General features: G+C 45.1%; 2 protein-coding genes across 2 annotated transcripts; both read left to right on the plus strand.

Annotated features, from left to right (window-relative positions):
- Nucleotides 1-1,631: 1,631 nt before the first annotated feature.
- LOC125539613 (uncharacterized protein At1g51745-like) lies at nucleotides 1,632-7,727 on the plus strand. The gene is made up of 3 exons (XM_048703109.1): nucleotides 1,632-2,114; nucleotides 4,390-5,402; nucleotides 5,861-7,727. The coding sequence occupies exons 1-3, from the start codon at nucleotides 1,888-1,890 to the stop codon at nucleotides 7,162-7,164; spliced, it is 2,544 nt and encodes an 847-aa protein (XP_048559066.1). The 5' UTR covers nucleotides 1,632-1,887; the 3' UTR covers nucleotides 7,165-7,727.
- A 1,208-nt stretch (nucleotides 7,728-8,935) lies between these two features.
- Nucleotides 8,936-12,859, plus strand: LOC125539614 (wall-associated receptor kinase 3-like). Its single transcript, XM_048703110.1, has 4 exons — nucleotides 8,936-9,272; nucleotides 9,373-11,053; nucleotides 11,182-11,334; nucleotides 11,464-12,859. Exons 2-4 carry the CDS (start codon nucleotides 10,183-10,185, stop codon nucleotides 12,666-12,668), a joined length of 2,229 nt encoding a protein of 742 aa, XP_048559067.1. The 5' UTR covers nucleotides 8,936-9,272; nucleotides 9,373-10,182; the 3' UTR covers nucleotides 12,669-12,859.
- The last annotated feature ends 7,034 nt before the right edge of the window (nucleotides 12,860-19,893 follow it).

A 19,893-nucleotide genomic window follows, 5' to 3' on the forward strand; every position in this document is an offset into this window, starting at 1 on the left:
CAAGCACGGATGGCGGCTGTTGACCCATCCCAACTCCCTATGCTCCAGAGTTTTGAAGGGAAAATATTTCCATAACTGTGATTTTATGGAAGCACGGGTGCCTCGCTCAGCATCGACGACTTGGAAGGCGATCATAGCAGGTCGGAAGGCGCTAGAATGTGGCTTGATCAAACGTGTTGGGAACGGTGAATCTATATCCACTTGGTCGGATAGGTGGATCCCAAACACAAGTACTCGTAAGCCAACTGGTCGGACTGGGGTCGATCCGATACCTCGGGTCTCAGAGCTGTTCGATCATGAGACGGGGTCTTGGGATGTCGAACTAGTCCGAAGGAACTTTCTACCATCAGATGGTGCGGCTATACTGAACATACCATTAAGAGCATTCGGAGGTGAGGATTTTTTTGCATGGGATTTGGAGAGGTCTGGTGTTTATTCTGTTAAATCGGCTTATCGTGCTCTAGTGACTCATAATGAGCATTCTGCTCCAGAGGAAGGAACGATAACGGATCCATCATCGTCAGAAAAACATATGTGGACTGCCTTGTGGAAGCTCAAGGTTATTCTCAGAGTAAGAATGTTCTGGTGGCGAGTGTTACTGGGAATCCTCCCGGACTATGCTACCCTACATCATCGTCATATTCGTACAATGGTGATGTGTGATATATGCAAGACAACGATAGAAGACTTGCACCACGCGTTGATTGGCTGTTCTCATGCGGGTCTGTTTTGGAGTGCGGCTCGTGATTTTATGGGAATCAATCTGCCGCTGTTGAATTCGGGCACCTGGGAAAGAGATGTGCTCATGGATGATCAGATTGTGGACCATGACAGAGGTAAAATTATTACAGTCATGCATGCGATTTGGTCGTCGAGGAATCGGTGGACCCATGATCAACCAACTTATGATCCAGTTCACGCGATAAAAACTGTTCCTAATGATCTGCTGCTGCTTGAATTTCCAAAGCCAGGTCGAGGCGTCTTGGGTCTCCAATGGCGTCCTCCTGATGCGGGATGGATTAAGATCAATACGGATGGAGCAATAAACACTGCAGCTTCATGCGCGGGAGGAGGAGGCGTGGCGAGGTCTCATATGTTGTTCATGGGAGCGTGGAGCAAACCTTTTCCAGGAGTGTCAGATCCTTTCGTTGCGGAAGTTTTGTCATTACGGGAAGGAGTTATCTTTGCACAACTATGTGGTTTCTCACAAGTAGTGATGGAGGTGGATTGTTTAGAGGTTGTCAACCTCTGGTCTTCGCGTGATAGTTCGAGATCAATTGTCGCGCCTATCTTAGATGAAATTCGGGAGAAGTCTTTATCTTTTATTTCCTTTTCGCTTAAGTATGTGTCTAGAAAGGTGAACACTTGGCCGATCTGTGTGCCAAGAAGGCTTCCGCCTTATTGGTTTCGGAGTGCTGGCTTGAGGACTGCCCTCCTTTCCTAGTTAACAGCCTCAGGGCTGATTGTAATTACATGCTACTAAGTCAATAAAGCTCCCATAAGTTTCTGCAAAAAAAAAATCGTCTTGGGCCCACATGTCAGTTTTTATTTTATTTTTCGACCGACTTGGCCCTCCTCATCGGTCCGTCAACTGGTCTAGCTGAGCACCTGACAAAACACCTAAACACACGTTTGGACCTTTGGCTCTGTCTTTCCGAGTTCAGACCGTGTGCCCTTCTTCCCTCAAGGAAAAAAAGAAAAAGAAAAAAGACCGCCTTGACCGTGCCCTAGCTCTACCGCCGGCCGGCCCTTCACCGCCGACCGCCGACGTCCCAATCCCGCGCGAGTTGGCTTCAGCCAGCGGCTAAGTTAATCCCACCAGCGTGCCGCACGCCCTGTAGATCCGCCCCTGAGTATTAGGTTAGGTTTGGTGGCGGCCTGGTCGCCATGGGGCGGAGCTCGGGGGGAGAGGGAGGAGGAGGAGAGGGGCAAGGGGAGGTGGATGGAGGCGGAATCTCAGACTGCTCGCCGGGGACCATCGTCTGGGTGCGGCGGCGGAACGGGTCCTGGTGGCCCGGGAGGATAGTCGGGCAGGAGGAGCTCGCGGCGTCGCAGGTGGTGACGCCCAGGACGGGGACTCCGGTCAAGCTACTCGGCCGCGAGGATGCTAGCATGTAAGCTTTCCTACCATTCCCTCTTCTATGTATTTTTTGCCCTAATTTATCTAGATTAAGATAAGAGATTGACCTAGGGTTAGTTGATTCTCAGCTATTCATTAGATAAGGATTTGTTTGGTTCAGGAATGACATGGGGATACTTAGGCACTTTTTGATTCACAGGATTCACAATACATAGGAATAGGAAAAATACAGGATTGGAGTGGCATGCCCACTTGAATCCTATAGGGTTTGCAGGATTCAAAAAATGTAGGAATAGAAAAATACAGGATTGGAGTGGCATGCCCACTTTTTTGAATCCTGTAGGATTAGCATAGAGTATTTGATTTCACAGGAAAAACAAAGAACTGTAAGATGAGGTTGGAGTGGATGCTGGATTTCCAATGAAATGTAGTAGACATTATTCCTTAGGAAAAATTCCTATAAGATTCGATCCTATGAATCAAACGACCAACACAGGAAAAATTCTAAAGGATTATAACCCTCCAAAAATCATATGAAATTCCTTTGGGTTGCCATTCCAAACGCTATTAGATCAACAAACGGGGTATTTTAATCATGGGAACAAACTTTTATAGATACTGCGACTTCCACATGTTTGAATAAATGATTGGATGTTATTTCGGCAATTACTCACTCTAGATTAATAAATGGGCAACAAATGCAAGTGCTAGGCTGAAATAAAACACGCGTGCCAGTCTTGGAATGGGCGTTGCATGAAATAAAAGATGACTAAAGTATGAAACAAAAGTTGATGTACTGATTGGATTCTTCCATGGCAGTGGCAGTTTTTGGGATAGTCTTAAGAGCATTGTGGTAAATACATTAGTTTAGCCTTTTATTTTGTATGTTCTGTGATTCTGTCTATTGGATTTATGGTGTATTGAATTTGAATATTGTAGTCTGATGTAATTCTTGATTTTTTTTAACTAGAGATAATATATAGCTGGTAAACCAATCTATGAATCCTTGGCAACAAGCTCTATAACGAAGTGGAAAAAAGGATTGGTGGATGAATTGGTAGAGAAAAAAAGAAGAACTAGATAGGCACTGGAAAAGCAAAGAAAGATTCTTTGTCCTTGAAAAACCATGCAAGAAGCGAAGCATGTAGATTTCCGTTGCACCAAAGTGCTCAACCAACCTCAAAACTCAGTTTGAAACCTTAAACATAAGGCGGCGCAGAAGCACGGTATTTAGTCATCCCCGACATGGGCGTTTTCTGCTTTTATTCGCGACCTCATGAAAAATATGCATTAACCGGCCTGGCTAGTTATAGTGTGTGCCCAACACTCTTAACCTTGCCACCAAGCTGGCCACACTGATAAAAACTCGTGATAAATACCAACAGAAACAATCTCTAAAATAAACTCTCTTGCCAATTAAATCTCACCACCAGTTCCTGCTTGGTGGACCCCATCCAAACTCATGCAATTCCATGTAAGAACCCTTGTATGCGTCACTCTTGATAGATCGGGTGGTCATGACCGTTGAAATAAAAGGCAACAAAATCTTGTTCTATTCAAACCGACCAGGTCTCATATTTCCTTTTAGATAGCTGCACCCATAACTATCTATATTTCTGATTAGAAAACATTTTTATTCAACCTCATGCACATGCACAACTAAGCCTCTTTCTCATATGCATGCACACATACGTGTTTCTTTTTTACGTGACTATGCTAAAGTCAGGTTCGCTTTAGCTGCTTCTGCTGTGATCGTACACAATCAAAGTCGTGGATACGTTGGACTTCTTCATGTCCAGCAGACTGCAATCGGGCACGAATGCATCATCTTGTCACCTTCCTAATCAAATTTTTGAAAGGACTTTGGCTTGTAGACATCTCTGATTCTTAGGGTTCGTTTTCTACATCAACTTGTGGTGCACAAATAGCACGCTCATACAGTCGATCAACAACGATTGTGGTTGGGGTACACATAGCCTTATCAGATTACATTTTCTTACAAGTTTCACTGACTAATTTCTTGCTTAGATGATTTTATTTATGTAGTAGTTTTCTAGTCACTATTAAATGGATCAGATTCTTGTTTATTCTTCTACTTATTCGTAGATCCCAAGTATGAAAGTATTTCTCCATCTAAGAGTAAGTACATAAGAATGTTAAAGAATTAGTTTCAAGTGAGTGTTTAATTCACAATGATAACAGGCAAACTGCTGATTGCACAGAGTACTCAGTATTACCTGTTAATGATTTGGCTTTCAACAGAGCTTACAGTTTGATTTCTGATTCTTTCTGTTTCCTCTCTTTGTCAGTGACTGGTATAACCTGGAGAAATCAAAACGTGTCAAGGAATTTAGATGTGGAGAGTTTGATGCTTGTATTGAGAAGGCAATGGCTTTTCAAGGAACTCCTGTAAAGAGAAGAGAAAAATATGCTCGTAGAGAAGATGCTATTCTTCATGCTCTTGAATTGGAAAGAAAGCAGCTTGCATTGAAGTACCAGAACCAAGGTTTCAGGGCAGATGACAGCTGCAGTACCCTCCTTGCTGACACAGGGAGGGAGTTTGACGACTTCCCTTCAGAATATTACTCAAGAAACAACGTCCAGGAACCTCAGTTGCATTTGCAAAGCTCAGCATCTCAGCAACGCGTAGATCTCAGCACTACTCGTTATAAAAGCAAAAAGAGTAAAAAACAGAAAGGGGACAACTCTGTTCTCCTTGGTAAAACAAAAGAGTGTGAAGAAAAGTTTATTCATGCTGGTTCAAAAAGAAACTTGTCAGGATCTCTTGCTCTGGAAGCTTCAGGGAACACTCTCAGTAATTACGTCAATGGCTTTTCCAGTTCAGGACATACGCAAGAAGGATCAAATGTAGAGAGCGGTGAGAAAAATACAGCCCTGAAAAAGAGAAGATTAGTGGAAGCTGTTTTTGAAGCATCTGTTGTCAAAAAACATGATAGATGCAGGCCACTTGCTCAAGTTGTACAGAGTAGCGTCAAATTTCCTCGCCCTTTTCAGTGCAATGATGATTCTGGAACTGTTGTAGTTGAAGGAGGTAAGGATCCTTTGCCTGCTATCTGTCAGGCCAAAAGAAGTGCCACATACCTGTCTGCTGATTCTGGTGATGCACATAGCCGTGACTTCATACCTGTTAAGGAAACAATATTAACAGAAGCTCATCGTGAGACGGAAACTTACCTAAAGCAGGAGGATACTCTTCTCGAAGAGCAAACATTTCCGGACTTCGTTGAGAAGCATGAATCTGATCCTTCAATGAGTTTATGTTCAGATACTGAGACAGAAGATGATGCTGAACTTCTGCAAAGTAAGTGCCTCATTGCTACATGCCTCTTCTTTGGATTTTGATTTTGTAAGACACAACAATAAATAATCATGCTCCTGCTTAGGTTGTCAAATATTGATGCCTAATGATATTGTAGGGATGTTGTAGGATCAATTATTGCCGATCATGCAATTATTTAGTTATGCGTGAGTGTGGGGCTGAACTGTTGCAAAAATCGTGTACAGCTCATTTCTACTATGCTACCTAGTGCCGTGTACATCTATTTTGTTGGTGCACTTCTTTTATGGAAGTTTGTTGATTAAACTCTGTGCTTTGAGATATGCTAAGTATACTTGATCATGTTTGTGTTTTGCTACAATAACATACAACCTCCACCTTTGTCTTGAACTTATGATGCTTGATTCCAGTGACTTCCGTACATTTCTTACTGGATATTTGTCCTTACTTGATCGTTTTCCCTTTGTTGATATTATTGGCAGGGTATGCTAAGGTACAATCCCCTGAATCAGATGCATGTGATCCTAATTCCCTCCAGGCTTTTAATAAGTCAAGGCATGCAAATGATATTGATGACGATGATGAGATGAACTTTTCTACTCTTATTCCTCAACAAAACGTCTTACTAGGTGAGGATGGTTCTCCTGAGTTAGGTGTTTCCCAGTGGCATATGAAAGGTAAACGCAACCGGCGCACTGCAGTGAAGAGACCAATGGGGAAGGCGGATGAAAATCTGTCATTAGATAGCTCAAGTAGTTTCATGAAGGGGCTGCTCAAAATGACCAATAAAGGTGACTCTAAAGTTGAGATTATTGATGCGTCAAGCCATCAACCGTTTGGTCAAAGTTTTCCTGAGAACCAAGAAAGGTTGGATTGTGATCGTGATGAAGCAGATTTGGTTGACAAGGCCGCGAATCATTCAGGCGTTAACAGATACTATGGTAAAGATTATCCCTTATCTTCAGAACCTATCAGAGATATTGGACGAAGTTACACTTCTTTCAACGACTGTGAAATTTCTTGCAAGACCTCTTTGCTAAATAAAAATGGCAATCAGATAACCTCTATTGGTCAGAAGGCATGTGGGGAAGGATCTTCATTGTATCAACAAAATCATGGCTCACATCTTGGTTACATTGGGCCGGTGTTGTTTAATGTTGACCTGAAGGTACAGGCTAACTATCAAGGCGAGCATGTCCCATTGGTTTCTTTGATGAGCAGACTGGATGGTAAAGCTATTGTTGGACACCCTATCCAAGTTGGAATTCTTGAAGAAGGTTCAATGGACAGGCTTATTTTGGGCAGTGATCCTGTTCTGGAAAATAGCACAGCAGCACCACCTGCTTGGCCAACAGGCAGAAGGACTGCTATGCCCAGAGTCCCACGTTTGAATTCATCACGAGCAACCTTAGATGGCAATGCCACCGATGAGCAGGGGGTCAAGCATGCAAAGAAAAGCACCACCAGTGTGCGGAGGCCATTTTCTCAGAAATCTCAAAAGAAGCCCTCTGGCTTCAAGAAAGCAAGCTCACCAAGCCAGAAAACCAGACCCGTTTCATCCATTTCCATTGGGAAAAAGCCTCACAGAGAAGGTGGCCAGGCAAAGGCACATAGGCGCAGCGATGTTCTGGGTGGTCTATTGAAATCAGACGAAGCAATTCCGCTGGTCACATGTGTCCCTGCAAAGGTTGTGTTCAGTAGGATAATGGAAGCAGTTGGCAGGCCGTCCCATGCTCTTGCTCACCGTGCTAGAAAGGCCAGTCCTGCGGTACGGGATCCACCGTAGGTCTTTTGGCTATGCTGGTAGTACGAATGGTTGGCATGGCTTGACCTGGCTCAGGCTTGCAGCTGTTGTATGTACATTTCCCAAAGTCCCAAACTGTCGATACATCAAAACCGTTGTTGATCTCTGACTGTCCGTCCGGTGGCTGGTGTGAAGACCGAAAACTGTTTTTGTGTTCAGATGCCGAAGCCTTGGCTGGGCAATCTGATGGAAGGAGCTTTCTTCAACAAAGGGGCAACCAGAGTGGTGGCCAACGTTCGGAACTGGCCACCTCTCTCTTTTGTACTGTGAAGGTGCTGACTTTTGTGTTTGATCATGTATCTACATAGTTTACATATGTTGTTACATTACATACATAGCCAACAGCCCAACAGGTCAATAGTACTATGTTATATGTAGAAGTTTATATCCAGACTTTGGAGTCATTGCTTCACCTGTACAGAAGCATATGTAGGTTAGTGTGTGATACACAGAAGAGCGGCTTCAAATGTTGTGAACACAATCAAAGCTTTCCGGGCAACCTTATCGACCTCAGTATGTCAATAGTTACTATTACAGAATCTGCAGTGCTGTGTTGCTGGCATTGTTGCCATCGTCGTCGTCGTTTGTTGTATTTTTCTTGTTTGAAGCTGCCATGGTATTTTATATCTGTCTGTCCCCCGTGCAAGGTGGGACCAAGTGGTTATTACAAAGAATGCAAAAAATGTGGTTATTACATTCCCTACATCTTTCTGTAAAATATACCTAGGCCGAATCAGTTGGTAGATGTAAATACCACTAGTCTGTGTTTGTGTAGAGCAGCAAATACCTGGAAGTGGCGGACGTGTCTGATCTTGCTGTTAAAACATAGAGCGACATTTGAAATTTTGTGTTTGTTGCTGTGGCTAATTACCATGTGACTGTGAGTAAAATACTTTCCTTTCCTCTTCAAGTCCCAGCCCCCTTGATAACCTAGTGTTTTTCCCTTGTCGAATCCCCTTCGAATCCCTTTTAGGCTTTGTTCGGTTACACCTCCTCACAGGGAGATTGGGGTGGATTGAAGGAGGTTTTGACTTGTAGAGGATGTAATCCCTGCCAATCCCTGTCAAACCTTTCCATTTTCCCTGTCAACCGAACAGGCCCTTATATATAAGCCCGAAATTTCGCAAAGTTCCATTTCCATTGCTGGTGTAACACGGTAGTGTCACGGCTTAGTTCACCTCCATGAAGGGCATGTGCCACTAACAACACAAACGATCTGTAAAATATACCTAGGTTGAATCGGTTGGAAGTTGTAAAAGACCACGAGTCTGTGTTTGTGTAGAGCAGCAAACACATGAAAGTGACAGGCGTGTCCGATCTTGTCGTTTTTAAAGCATAGAGTAACATTTGGAATTTCGTGTTCTTTGCTACGGCTAATTACCCGAGTACCATGTGACTGTTTGTAAAAGTATTTTCCTTTTCTCTCCAAGTCCCAACCCCCTTGATAACCTAGGGGGTTTCCCTTGCCGAATCCCTTTACATATAAGCCCGAAATCTGTAATATGGTACTGTCACGACTCAGTTCACCTCCATTAAGGGTCTGTGTCACTAACACGAATGATTTGTCAGGCAAGTCGAAACACCGTGACACCTTCGACTACGCAACATCGAAGAAGAAATTCGTTTGTGGGTGGTCGGGGCGCTAAGCACTTGGGTTATGCAATGCCGCGATAGTGATGGCTTTTTTCTTGCCTTCTGTTGGACTTTATTACAAACCTTCTCTCTTAATTAATGTAATGGCAAGCCTTTGCCTTGTTTCTTCTTTACAGTTTCAGCATTTCTTTCCAGACCGCTTCAGCCTCCTCTCTGTCCTCCGGAAACCAGGACTCCTCACCCTCGCCACTCGCCGCTTCTCCCACCTCCTCCGCCGCCGCAATGGCAGGGGAAAGCACGGCAGCCACCTCACCGCTCGCATGCGCACCCTCCCCGGTGCCGGCAGACGCACTCCTGCCCACTCCGCCAGCCGCCCAGCGTCCCGAGCAACGCGACCTTGGGACTGGGAGGCTCATATGGGCGGTGATAAGCTGGACTGGAGGTTGCGCGGGGAGGCGGAGCCCGGAGCCGCCGTGCCTGGCGACATGGGCGGCGAGGTAAGAGTCTAGAACCCTAGAATTTTGGCACTACCTATATCTGAATCTGCCACTCGCTCTTCTTCTGAAAAAAAACTGCTACTACCTGTTTCCTCTGCAGTTCCGTTTGTGGATTGCCCTCCTGCTGGCTGGATGGCAGGGGCAATGGATCCTGATCATCTACTGTCCTCTTTTTTACCATCTAGGTAGACCGGGCATGAGGTTTGGTTGTTTAGGTTCAGGCATCGACTGAACTTGGTGAATCCAAACTACTTGACGAGAAGACAAGTACTACTACTCGTAGGCCTGCATACTTTCATCTGAACTTTTAGGTGGCCTGTCACCTATCAGGTGGTGAAATCAATCAATGATACCCATGAGCAATGGTCTGCATGATATTATTTGATATTTGGTGTATATGTACAGACAAAGGCCAGCAGTTTAAAGCATCCCCTCTGGTACCCTGTGTTTGCTTGAAGCATCCACTTGACTTCAGGGAAGGAAATGAGATGGAAAGGGGAAGGGGAAAATGATAACAGGGAATATGGTCGTGCTTATTAGTTAATGGGACAAGTCCACATCGGCACATCTTAGCTGAAGCCTGTTTGTGGCTGTGAGTCTCGAATAGATCACCTTCTTGGCTTCCACTACAGAAACTAGAAACTAGACCACAATAAGTTGAGAAAACGGTGCCCCACTACAGAAACTAGACCACAATAAGATGAGAAAACGGTGCCCCACTACAGAAACTAGACCACAATAAGATGAGAAAACGATGCCCCAGTATTGTCCTACAAGAGAAAATTAGAGTGTACCACGGTAGAGTACCAGAGAACCACGGGCAAGTGTTTGCTAGTGGTTCTTCCTCTCGGTTTCCTGAGAAACTATTGATAAATAGGCGTTTGAGCCTACCGTTTGTTTCCGAAGACCAATGGAGAAGGAGTTGCTTCCCTTTCCTCTCCTGCCATGGCTCCTCCTCACATGCTTCTCTCCATTCTTTGTTCATTCTATGGAATTGAGTACCTCTGCATGCTCAAGTTCCAACATCTCTATCCCTTATCCTTTTGGTGTCCATGGCCAGAGCCCCTCCCCAGCTCAAGGGTTCGAGATCAATTGTACTTCATCTGGTCCTAGGCTTCCCATAGGCAACAACTCAATTAGTATTCTCAACATCTCCTTGCTGGATGGTTATGTGACCATCCTGGCTAGTGCCGCTTCCCGTTCCCCGCAGTGCAGAGGGAACTTTGCTAGCTTCAGCCTTGAGGGGACAAACTTCACCTTCTCCGATACAAGGAACAAGTTCACCGCTGTCGGCTGTAATATGGTGGCCATGCTGGTGAATGGTACCAGTGGTGGTTACAGCGGTGGCTGCGCTTCTTTTTGCTCTAATAATAGCATCGTCGATGGTGCTTGCTCTGGTGTGGCTTGCTGCCAAGCACCAGTGCCAAAGGGGTTGAAGAAGCTGTATTCAGATTTCACAAACATAAACATAACTGCCAGCCTCAGCAAGTATACTTCAGCATGTGCTGAGGCGTTCATCGTGGAGCAGAACTCCTATGCTTTCGCTACTGCTGACCTGAAGATCATGAACAACTCAAATAAAAGCCCTCCTCAGTACCGGCATGTTGTTCTTGAGTGGTCCATAGATGGTGGCAGCTGTGAGGAGGCAAGCCGCTCTGCATCATATGCTTGCAAGGAGAATTCTTACTGCTATAACTCGTCTAATGGGATTGGATATCGCTGCAATTGTACCAACGGGTTTCAGGGGAACCCATACCTGCAAGGGCCTGGTGGATGCCAAGGTAATGAACACGTATGTGCTTATATTTTCTGACTTTTTTTGTTTCCTCAGTTTTTGTTTTCCAGCTTAATAATCGGCAAGAACTACCCATATCTGATATCTGTTTGGTTCCATGTGACTGTCGGCAAGATATCGATGAGTGCTTCCTTGGAAATCCATGCACACATAGCTGCATCAACGTGAAGGGCGGTTTCAACTGTACTTGCCCATCAGGGATGAGTGGTAATGGCCGAAAGGATGGAAGTGGCTGCAATGGAATTGGCACGCTGCAGATTTCAATAGGCAAGTTTCTGAAGCCCTATCTCACTGCTTTGTCATGCGATGGATGTTTACACTGTACAGGAGGCATGTTGAGTTAGATTAATGCTTGACCAAATAAATAATCCTCCGAGTTTTACTGTGCCTTTGCAGTTGTGGGACTAGCTCTGCTACTGCTTCTCCTTGTTTTCAGTTTCTGGACTCACTGTCTTTTTAAGAGGAGAAAGCTTGCAAAGAAAAGACAGAGATATTTTATGCAGAATGGTGGTGTGTTACTGAAGCAGCAGATGCTTTCTCGGAAGGCACCGCTGCGGATATTTACCTCAGGTGAGCTTGACAAGGCAACCAACAAATTCAGCGATAGCAATATTGTTGGCAGAGGTGGATTCGGGACAGTCTACAAAGGTATATTATCGGATCAAACGGTTGTAGCAGTCAAAAGGTCGCAGCGGGTTGATCAGAGCCAGGTGGAGCAATTCGTGAATGAGCTGGTCATTCTTTCACAAGTGACCCACAAGAATGTGGTTCAGCTACTAGGCTGCTGTCTCGAGGCAGAAGTTCCCTTATTGGTCTATGAATTTATCACCAACGGGGCCCTTTTTCATCATCTTCACAATACATCAATCCCGATGTCGTGGGAGGACCGCCTGAGGATTGCAGTTGAAACAGCATCGGCACTTGCATACTTGCACTTGGCTGCAAAGACGCCAATCGTCCACAGAGACGTCAAGTCATCGAACATACTTCTTGACACAAGCTTCACCGCAAAGGTGTCCGATTTCGGCGCGTCAAGGCCGATACCCCGCGATCAGACCCATGTGACGACCTTGGTGCAGGGCACACTAGGGTACATGGACCCTGAGTACTTCCAGACAAGCCAGCTGACCGAGAAAAGCGACGTCTACAGCTTCGGTGTGGTGCTCATCGAGCTACTGACAAGGGAGAAACCAATATGTGGCGGACAGATGGACGAGGTGAGAAGCCTAGCGATGCATTTTAGCACGATGTTCCATCAGAACCAGTTGCTGAAGATTGTAGACTCTCAAGTGGCCGAGGAAGCTGGAATGCGGCATGTCAAAACGGTCGCGCAGCTGGCTTTGCGATGCTTGAGGCTGAGAGGTGAAGAGAGGCCGAGGATGATTGAGGTTGCGGTTGAACTTGAAGCGCTGAGAAGACTGATGAAACAACACTCTGTTCTGAAGAGTGAAGAAGAAGAGCCTCTACTTCCTTTGCTTCGAGACTTGAGCTGCCGCGGGGAGATGATTTTCGATGCGCAGTTGAGTTCGGGCCATGATGGAATTGCCAAGGATGAAAGTATGGAGATCATTCTACTCCCGTCCGGCGACCTCTCATGTTAGGTCTTTCATAGTAATGATCTGTTCAATTGTGTTTAGCTGCTAGTCGTAGAAACTCATAGTAGGGTTATACCAGGGAACTGTTGGCTAGTTTTTTTCTTTCTCCATATCTATCTAGTACACCCCTATTTTCGACCTGTTTGTAGGTCAAGAAATGACTCAGCTAAATTTACACCACTGGGATTTCATTTTCACCGAAACTTGAGATACGAATCATGCTGAAGTCTTGCGTTCCTTGTAAAATTTCTGTGTGACATACAGAGTTTTTCATTTGCAGAGGGGTAAGTTCCCATGAATTAGGCGTGACAAATGTGTGAGAAGACGGCACCTGTCCTGTATGCATCCAAAAATGAACCAAATTCGTCCTGGATGAACATACATTTTCATTTTGACGGGCGGTTGGTACTTGGCGCTATCATGGCAGACCGAGGTGGCGACGACGGAGAGAAGACGGCACGCGCGACTGGGCTCTGGTGGCTTTGGACTTTGTTTGGGAGGAGGGGCGCCTTGCCTTACCCTGTGGGCTGTGGAAAATGAATGGATGGCTTGACCTTGACCGTGACCGTGACCCTGAATACATTTTTTTTTCTGAGAGAGACCCGTACGAATGCTTTTGACACGGCTCCAGCGACATCGTGCCACGATGCAAAGAAAAAGAAGAGCATTTGCCGGTCAAAAGGGTTGCTGTTTCTTCTTCTTTTATAACCACAAACCTTACAAAAATATTCTTACAGAAATTTGAAAAATACATCAAGCTCTTTTGTTCGGGATGCCGAAATCTTCTTCCTCATCCAGTTTCCTATGAATACCAACGGCGCCATTGCCTTTTTCTGTTCCCCCCTTGTGGAGCCAAGCAGAGGCGGAGCCAGAATTTTATGAAGCCTAGGGCTAAAACTAAGCGGCTATAAATACGCTAACGAACACTAACTTGAAAAAGAATTCCTCACAGGCTAGTAGCCTACCAAAACGTCTAATATGTAGGAATGAAGGTAGTAAAAATGAAATGAAAGTTGACTAGCGCAATTCAATCTAGTAGCCTACCAAAACGTCTAATATTTTGGAATGAAGGTAGTTATAATGAAACAAAAGTTGACTAACGTAGTTCAATTTAATATCATCAACTCGTTGATTTTGTCTCATACAAAAGAACTATGGACAATTAGTTGATACGACCAACAAGAGATACCTTATTTATCTGTCCAACTAGTCGCGGAGATGGAGCAGAACAGGAGGAGAAATAGGAGGGCTGCTCCTGCTGTCAAAAAGTAAATAAATAGGAGGGCTGCCCCTATGATGCGAGATGATCTAGAGAGTGCTTCCTCCGTTCCAAATTACTCGTCGCAGAAATGGGTATATCTAGAACTAAAATACATCTATATACATTTATACCTGTGACAAATAATTCGAAACGGAGTAGTAGGTCCAGACGTCCGATCTGTCGAGCAGGAAATGCGTGGGGCGGCGCAGGAACGTTCTGATCGACCGGGCATCAGGCGAGAGATGAAAACACTAGCGATTTTTTGCCCTAAAAAAGGAAGACACTAGCGATTGATTCCTTTGGCGATTCGTGCGTCCTCGGAGTTCGGTGGGCTGAGAAGCTATGTGGGCTTTTTGTTTTATGAGAAATAGAAGCCATGTGGGCTGAGAGGCATGGGGCTGAGTGAGCACGCCTATGGCTGAGCCTGTATAGGGCTACAAATCTGATCAAAATTCCTATTAGATGTACGGCACTAGCTGGGCCGCCCCTGGAACCAAGAATGCCTTTGCGGGTCATGCATTTTATTCAGTGTATCTCTGTGTAGAACTATTGAATGAACAAGTCAAAAAACCAATACTCCCTCCGGTCCTTTTTACTCCGCATATTAGCTTTATCTGAAGTCAAAGTTTGCTAAGTTTGACCAAATTTATATTAGAAAATATTAACATCTATAACATCTAATAAATATAATATGAAAATATATTCCGAGATGGATCTAATAATAAATGTGTTGTTATGTGAATGTTAATAATTTTTTGTATAAACTTGATCAAAGTTGGATGAGATTGACTTCAGCCAAACCTAATATGCAGAGTAAAAAGGATAGGAGGGAGTATTTCTCAACGATTGCAAGAAGAAAAAAAACATGTTTTCGTCCTTTTGGGCTTCACAGTTTTCAGTGTCACAGGCCTCACCTCCACGACGGGCCTAACTCAGACTCAGACTCAATGCGTAAGTAATGAAATGATCCGTGATATCAGGCCTCTCTCCCTCTCTCCAAAAAACAGAAAACAAAAAACTTGGGCTTCTCGCTGCTTCTTCCATCTCCTCTTCCTCTGTCGCAATGGCACGGCAGGCAACACCCCCCCCCACAGCGTCGCAGCGCGTGCCTCAGCCGCGATGCCCTCCCGGCGGCCGCAATGCCGCCTACCCCACCAGCCGCCCCGCGCGCCCTCCCTCCTCGACACCGTCTTCGCCGAGGCCAGGGGACGGACTGTCAGGCCTGAACCTGCAGGTGTCGATAAGATTCAGTTATCCAACGATCGGGAGGCCTCCTCGCAATATCGCTTCGTCGTGAGCCGTTGATTCCCTTAATGTACCGTTATACAGTAATTACTGTTACTTTTCACATGTCGGTAACTATTCGCCTATATAACCAGTCGGGATGTGGTTGGCGTGAATCATCTCTCTCTTTTCCAGACTCGCCTCGATGGCTTGCGATATACTCCAACATTAAATCAATAGCAAATATATACAGATCTGAGACTTTCCCAGCACCAAATCCTCTTGATTTACTCGCTAAATTCGCATAGGTATAGATCGGTCCTAACAAATGGTATCATGAGCCATAGTTCTTCGGCAGATTCATGCTCCGATGGGGAATTTTTTTCCAGATCGGTGATTCCCACCCTTCTTCGTGAGCAGTGACGGCGGCAGGATTTTCTGGTGGCATTGGCGGGGGGGGGGGGACCGGTTGGGTGATGCTGGCGGCGGCGAGAATTCAGGCACAGATCGGCCAAGCGGAAGCGGTTGTTCGAGCACACTGCTTGAGCGGTAAAATTCCGTGTTCCAGCGTTGATCCGTGTGCCAAGGAGGCGTGGATCGCGACGGCGGCAGGATTCGAGGTTTGGGGAAGGGTTCCTGGTGATCCAGAGGTAAAATTCCATACCCACACCTTGGATCAAGGAGATGGAGAGAGCCAAGGCAATAGAAGATGCAGATCTGCAAGAGGTGCTAGCAATTGATGATGATTTTGCAGTTTTACAGAAGGACAGCATGGAGATGCAAGTTCAGGTATCCAAGTTGCAAGACGAGGTGCAGTCCATCGACTCTAAGCAAGGAGAAATTGAAAAAACCGTGGGCACAATAGAACAAGTGGTCTCGGATCTTGGCAAACAATTATCTGCCATCAGTAATGTGCTGACCTCTCTGGTAAAATCAAGCCAAGCAACACAAAACCTTGACCGACCGTCCAGTTCAGCAGAGGTAGTGAGGTCTCCTACGCTTCATCAGGAACAAAATCAAGAACATGGAGCGAGAATGGAGCAACTGAGGAAACAACTAGCAACAGAAAAGGAAAAATCAAAGCAATTAGAAGATATGCAGCTCCACAACTTACCTCCTATCAGGACTAATAGACCAGCAGTTCCTCCTGGATTCCATAACCAGGGCAGACAAGACGCAGCTAGTCAGATGGGAACTCCAGTAACAGGCAGAAACAAGGAATATACTCCTGCATTCAATCAAATATATCAACAGAACAGGGATATGCAGTTATGGAAGGGGTACTATAAAACATATGAACATGACATGCAAGCTCAGTTCATGAAATCTATTACTAGAGGGCCTAAGCTGGTTTTCCCTAGATTTTCTGGCACATATCCTGTAGGCTGCATAAGGCAATGCAACAAATATTTCCAAATGTCTGGGGCACCTGAAGAGTATAAAGTATCTCTAGCTCAGATGTACATTATTGATGAAGCAGATACTTGGTTGAGAAGGTCTTGTCTCTTAAATAAACAGTTGAACTGGAAACAATTTGGAGCTGAAGTGGTAAAAAGGTTTTCTAAACAGGGGACTTATGATCTAACAGAAAAGTTTACTAGTCTGAAACAAATCAACAATACAGTATCAGCTTACACTAAAGAATTTGAAGATTTGATGGCAGAAGTACAAGAAGGAAATCTTGAGCTAGGAGAGATGTGGTTTGTCAGATGTTATGTGAATGGTTTAAGAGATGGAATTAAGTTTCAAATCAGGCCATTAAGACCACAATCACTCACAGATGCATATTGTTTAGCAAGAGAGATTGAACCTAATCATCCTCCTATGTCTACAACTGTGAAGAAACAAGGTTTTACTTACACCAACTATTATCAGAAAAATAGTGGGGGAAGTACCAACAAAGAAAACACTGCTGTTGTTCTTGTGCAACAACTTACAATCAATCAAAACACTGAAAACTCTACAGGCAATGTTCAGAAACTAAGAAAGGTGGGTGAATGTTGGAGATGCGGAGATAAATGGGTACATGGCCACAAGTGCAAACTTATACCAAATGTCCACCTCTTGCAACAAGAAGCACCAGAAGAAATGCAGTTAAACTTTGAAGAAAACCTTTCACAGGAGCAAGAAGAAACAACAGAAACACAAGAACACGTAATGTTTGTTGGGGAACGTAGTAATTAAAAAATATTCCTACGTACACGCAAGATCATGGTGATGCATAGCGATGAGAGGGGAGGGTGTCGTCCACGTACCCTCGTAGACCGTTAAACGGAAGCGTTATGACAACATGGTTGATGTAGTCGTACATCTTCACGATCGACCGATCCTCAGTACCAAACGTACGGCACCTCCGCGTTCAGCACACGTTCAGCTCGGTGACGTCCCGCGAACTCACGATCCAGTAGAGCTCGAGGGAGAGTTTCGTCAACACGACGGCGTGGTTACGATGTTGATGAAGCTACCATCGCAGGGCTTCGCCTAAGCACTGCTACGATATGACCGAGGTGGATTATGGTGGAGGGGGGCACCGCACACGGCTGGGAGAGATCAATGATCAACTTGTGTGTTCTAGGGTGCCCCTGCCCCCGTATATAAAGGAGCAAGGGGGGAGGCCGCCCATCCCTGTAGGGCGCGCTAGGAGGAGTCCTCCTCCTCCTAGTAGGAGTAGGACTCCCCTCTTTCCTACTCCTACTAGGAGGGGGAAAGGAAGGGGGAGAAGGAGAAGGAAAGGGGGCACCGCCCCCCTTCCTAGTCCAATTCAGACCAGAGGGGGAGGGGCGCGCGGCTTGCCCTGGCCGACCCCTCTCTCTCTCCACTAGGGCCCTGATACGTCCATTTTGCATCATGCTTTTATAGTGATATTTATTGCATTATGGGCTGTTATTACACATTATGTCACAATACTTATGCCTATTCTCTCTAATTTTATAAGGTTTACATGAAGAGGGAGAATGCCGGCAGCTGGGATTCTGGGCTGGAAAAGGAGCAAATATTAGAGACCTATTCTGCACAGCTCCAAAAGTCCTGAAACTTCATGAAAGTTATTTCCAGAATATATAAAAAATATTGAGTGAAGAAAGTTCCAGAGGGGGGCCACACCCTGGCCACGAGGGTGGGGGCACGCCCTACCCCCCTGGGCGCGCCCCCTGCCTCGTGGGCCCCCTGGTGGCCCTCCGATACCCATCTTCTGCTATATGAGGTCTTCCGTCCGAGAAAAAATAATAAGCAAGCTTACGGGATGAAACTCCGCCGCCACGAGGCGGAACCTTGGCGGAACCAATCTAGGGCTCCGGCGGAGCTGTTGTGCCGGGGAAACTTCCCTCCGGGAGGGGGAAATCATCACCATCATCATCACCAACGATCCTCTCATCGGGAGGGGGTCAATCTCCATCAACATCTTCACCAGCACCATCTCATCTCAAACCCTAGTTCAGCTCTTGTATCCAAACCTCAGATTGGTACCCGTGGGTTGCTAGTAGTGTTGATTACTCCTTGTAGTTGATGCTAGCTAGTTGGTTTACTTGGTGGAAGATTATATGTTCAGATCCATTATGCATATTAATACCCCTCTGATTATGAACATGAATATGCTTTGTGAGTAGTTATGTTTGTTCCCGAGGACATGGGAGAAGTCTTGCTATTAGTAGTCATGTGAATTTGGTATTCGTTCGATATTTTGATGAGATGTATGTTGTTATCCCTCTAGTGGTGTCATGTGAACGTCAACTACATGACACTTCACCATTGTCTAGGCCTATAGGGAGGCATTGGTAAGTAATAAGTAGATGATGGGTTGCTATAGTGACAGAAGCTTAAACCCTAGTTTATGTGTTGGTTCGTAAGGGGCTGATTTGGATCCATATGTTTCATGCTATGGTTAGGTTTACCTTAATACTTTTGTTGTAGTTGCGGATGCTTGCAATAGGAGTTAATAATAAGTGGGATGCTTGTCCAAGTAAGGACAGTACCCAAGCACCGGTCCACCCACATATCAAATTATCAAAGTACCGAACGCGAATCATATGAACGTGATGAAAACTAGCTTGACGATAATTCCCATGTGTCCTCGGGAGCGCTTTCCTTCATATAAGATTTTGTCCAGGCTTGTCCTTTGCTACAAAAAGGATTGGGCCATCTTGCTGCACCTTATTTACTTTCATTACTTGTTACTCGTTACTCGTTACAAATTACCTTATCACAAAACTATCTGTTACCGATAATTTCAGTGCTTGTAGAGAATACCTTGCTGAAAACCGCTTATCATTTCCTTCTGCTCCTCGTTGGTTTTGACACTCTTACTTATCGAAAAGGCTATGATAGATCTCCTACACTTGTGGGTCATCAAGACTCTTTTCAGGCGCTGTTGCCGGGGAGTGAAGCGCCTTTGGTAGGTGGAATTTGGTAAGGAAAAATTTATATAGTGTGCTGAAATTTATTGTCACTTGTTACTATGGAAAGTAATCCTTTGGGAGGCTTGTTCGGGGTATCTTCACCCCGTCCGGTAGAGAAAATAGTTTCTCCTCAACCTACTGGACCTACTGAAAATGAAAATGTTTACTTCAAAATTCCTTCGGGTATGATAGAGAAACTGCTGGCTAATCCTTTTGCAGGAGATGGAACATTACATCCCGACTTACACTTAATCTATGTGGATGAAGTTTGTGGATTATTTAAGCTTGCAGGTATGCCCGATGATGTTATCAAGAAGAAGGTCTTCCCTTTATCTTTGAAGGGAGATGCATT

The sequence above is a fragment of the Triticum urartu genome, chromosome 2 (genome assembly GCF_003073215.2).
Source record: "Triticum urartu cultivar G1812 chromosome 2, Tu2.1, whole genome shotgun sequence".
NCBI lineage: Eukaryota > Viridiplantae > Streptophyta > Magnoliopsida > Poales > Poaceae > Triticum > Triticum urartu.

Coding starts and splice junctions, on each gene's coding strand:
- LOC125539613 (XM_048703109.1), top strand. CDS start 1,888: ATGGGGCGGAGCTCGGGGGGAGAGGGAGGAGGAGGAGAGGGGCAAGGG. Junction 2,115..4,389: donor GGCCGCGAGGATGCTAGCAT/GTAAGCTTTCCT, acceptor TCTCTTTGTCAG/TGACTGGTATAACCTGGAGA. Junction 5,403..5,860: donor TGATGCTGAACTTCTGCAAA/GTAAGTGCCTCA, acceptor TATTATTGGCAG/GGTATGCTAAGGTACAATCC.
- LOC125539614 (XM_048703110.1), top strand. CDS start 10,183: ATGGAGAAGGAGTTGCTTCCCTTTCCTCTCCTGCCATGGCTCCTCCTC. Junction 11,054..11,181: donor AGGGCCTGGTGGATGCCAAG/GTAATGAACACG, acceptor ACTGTCGGCAAG/ATATCGATGAGTGCTTCCTT. Junction 11,335..11,463: donor CACGCTGCAGATTTCAATAG/GCAAGTTTCTGA, acceptor GTGCCTTTGCAG/TTGTGGGACTAGCTCTGCTA.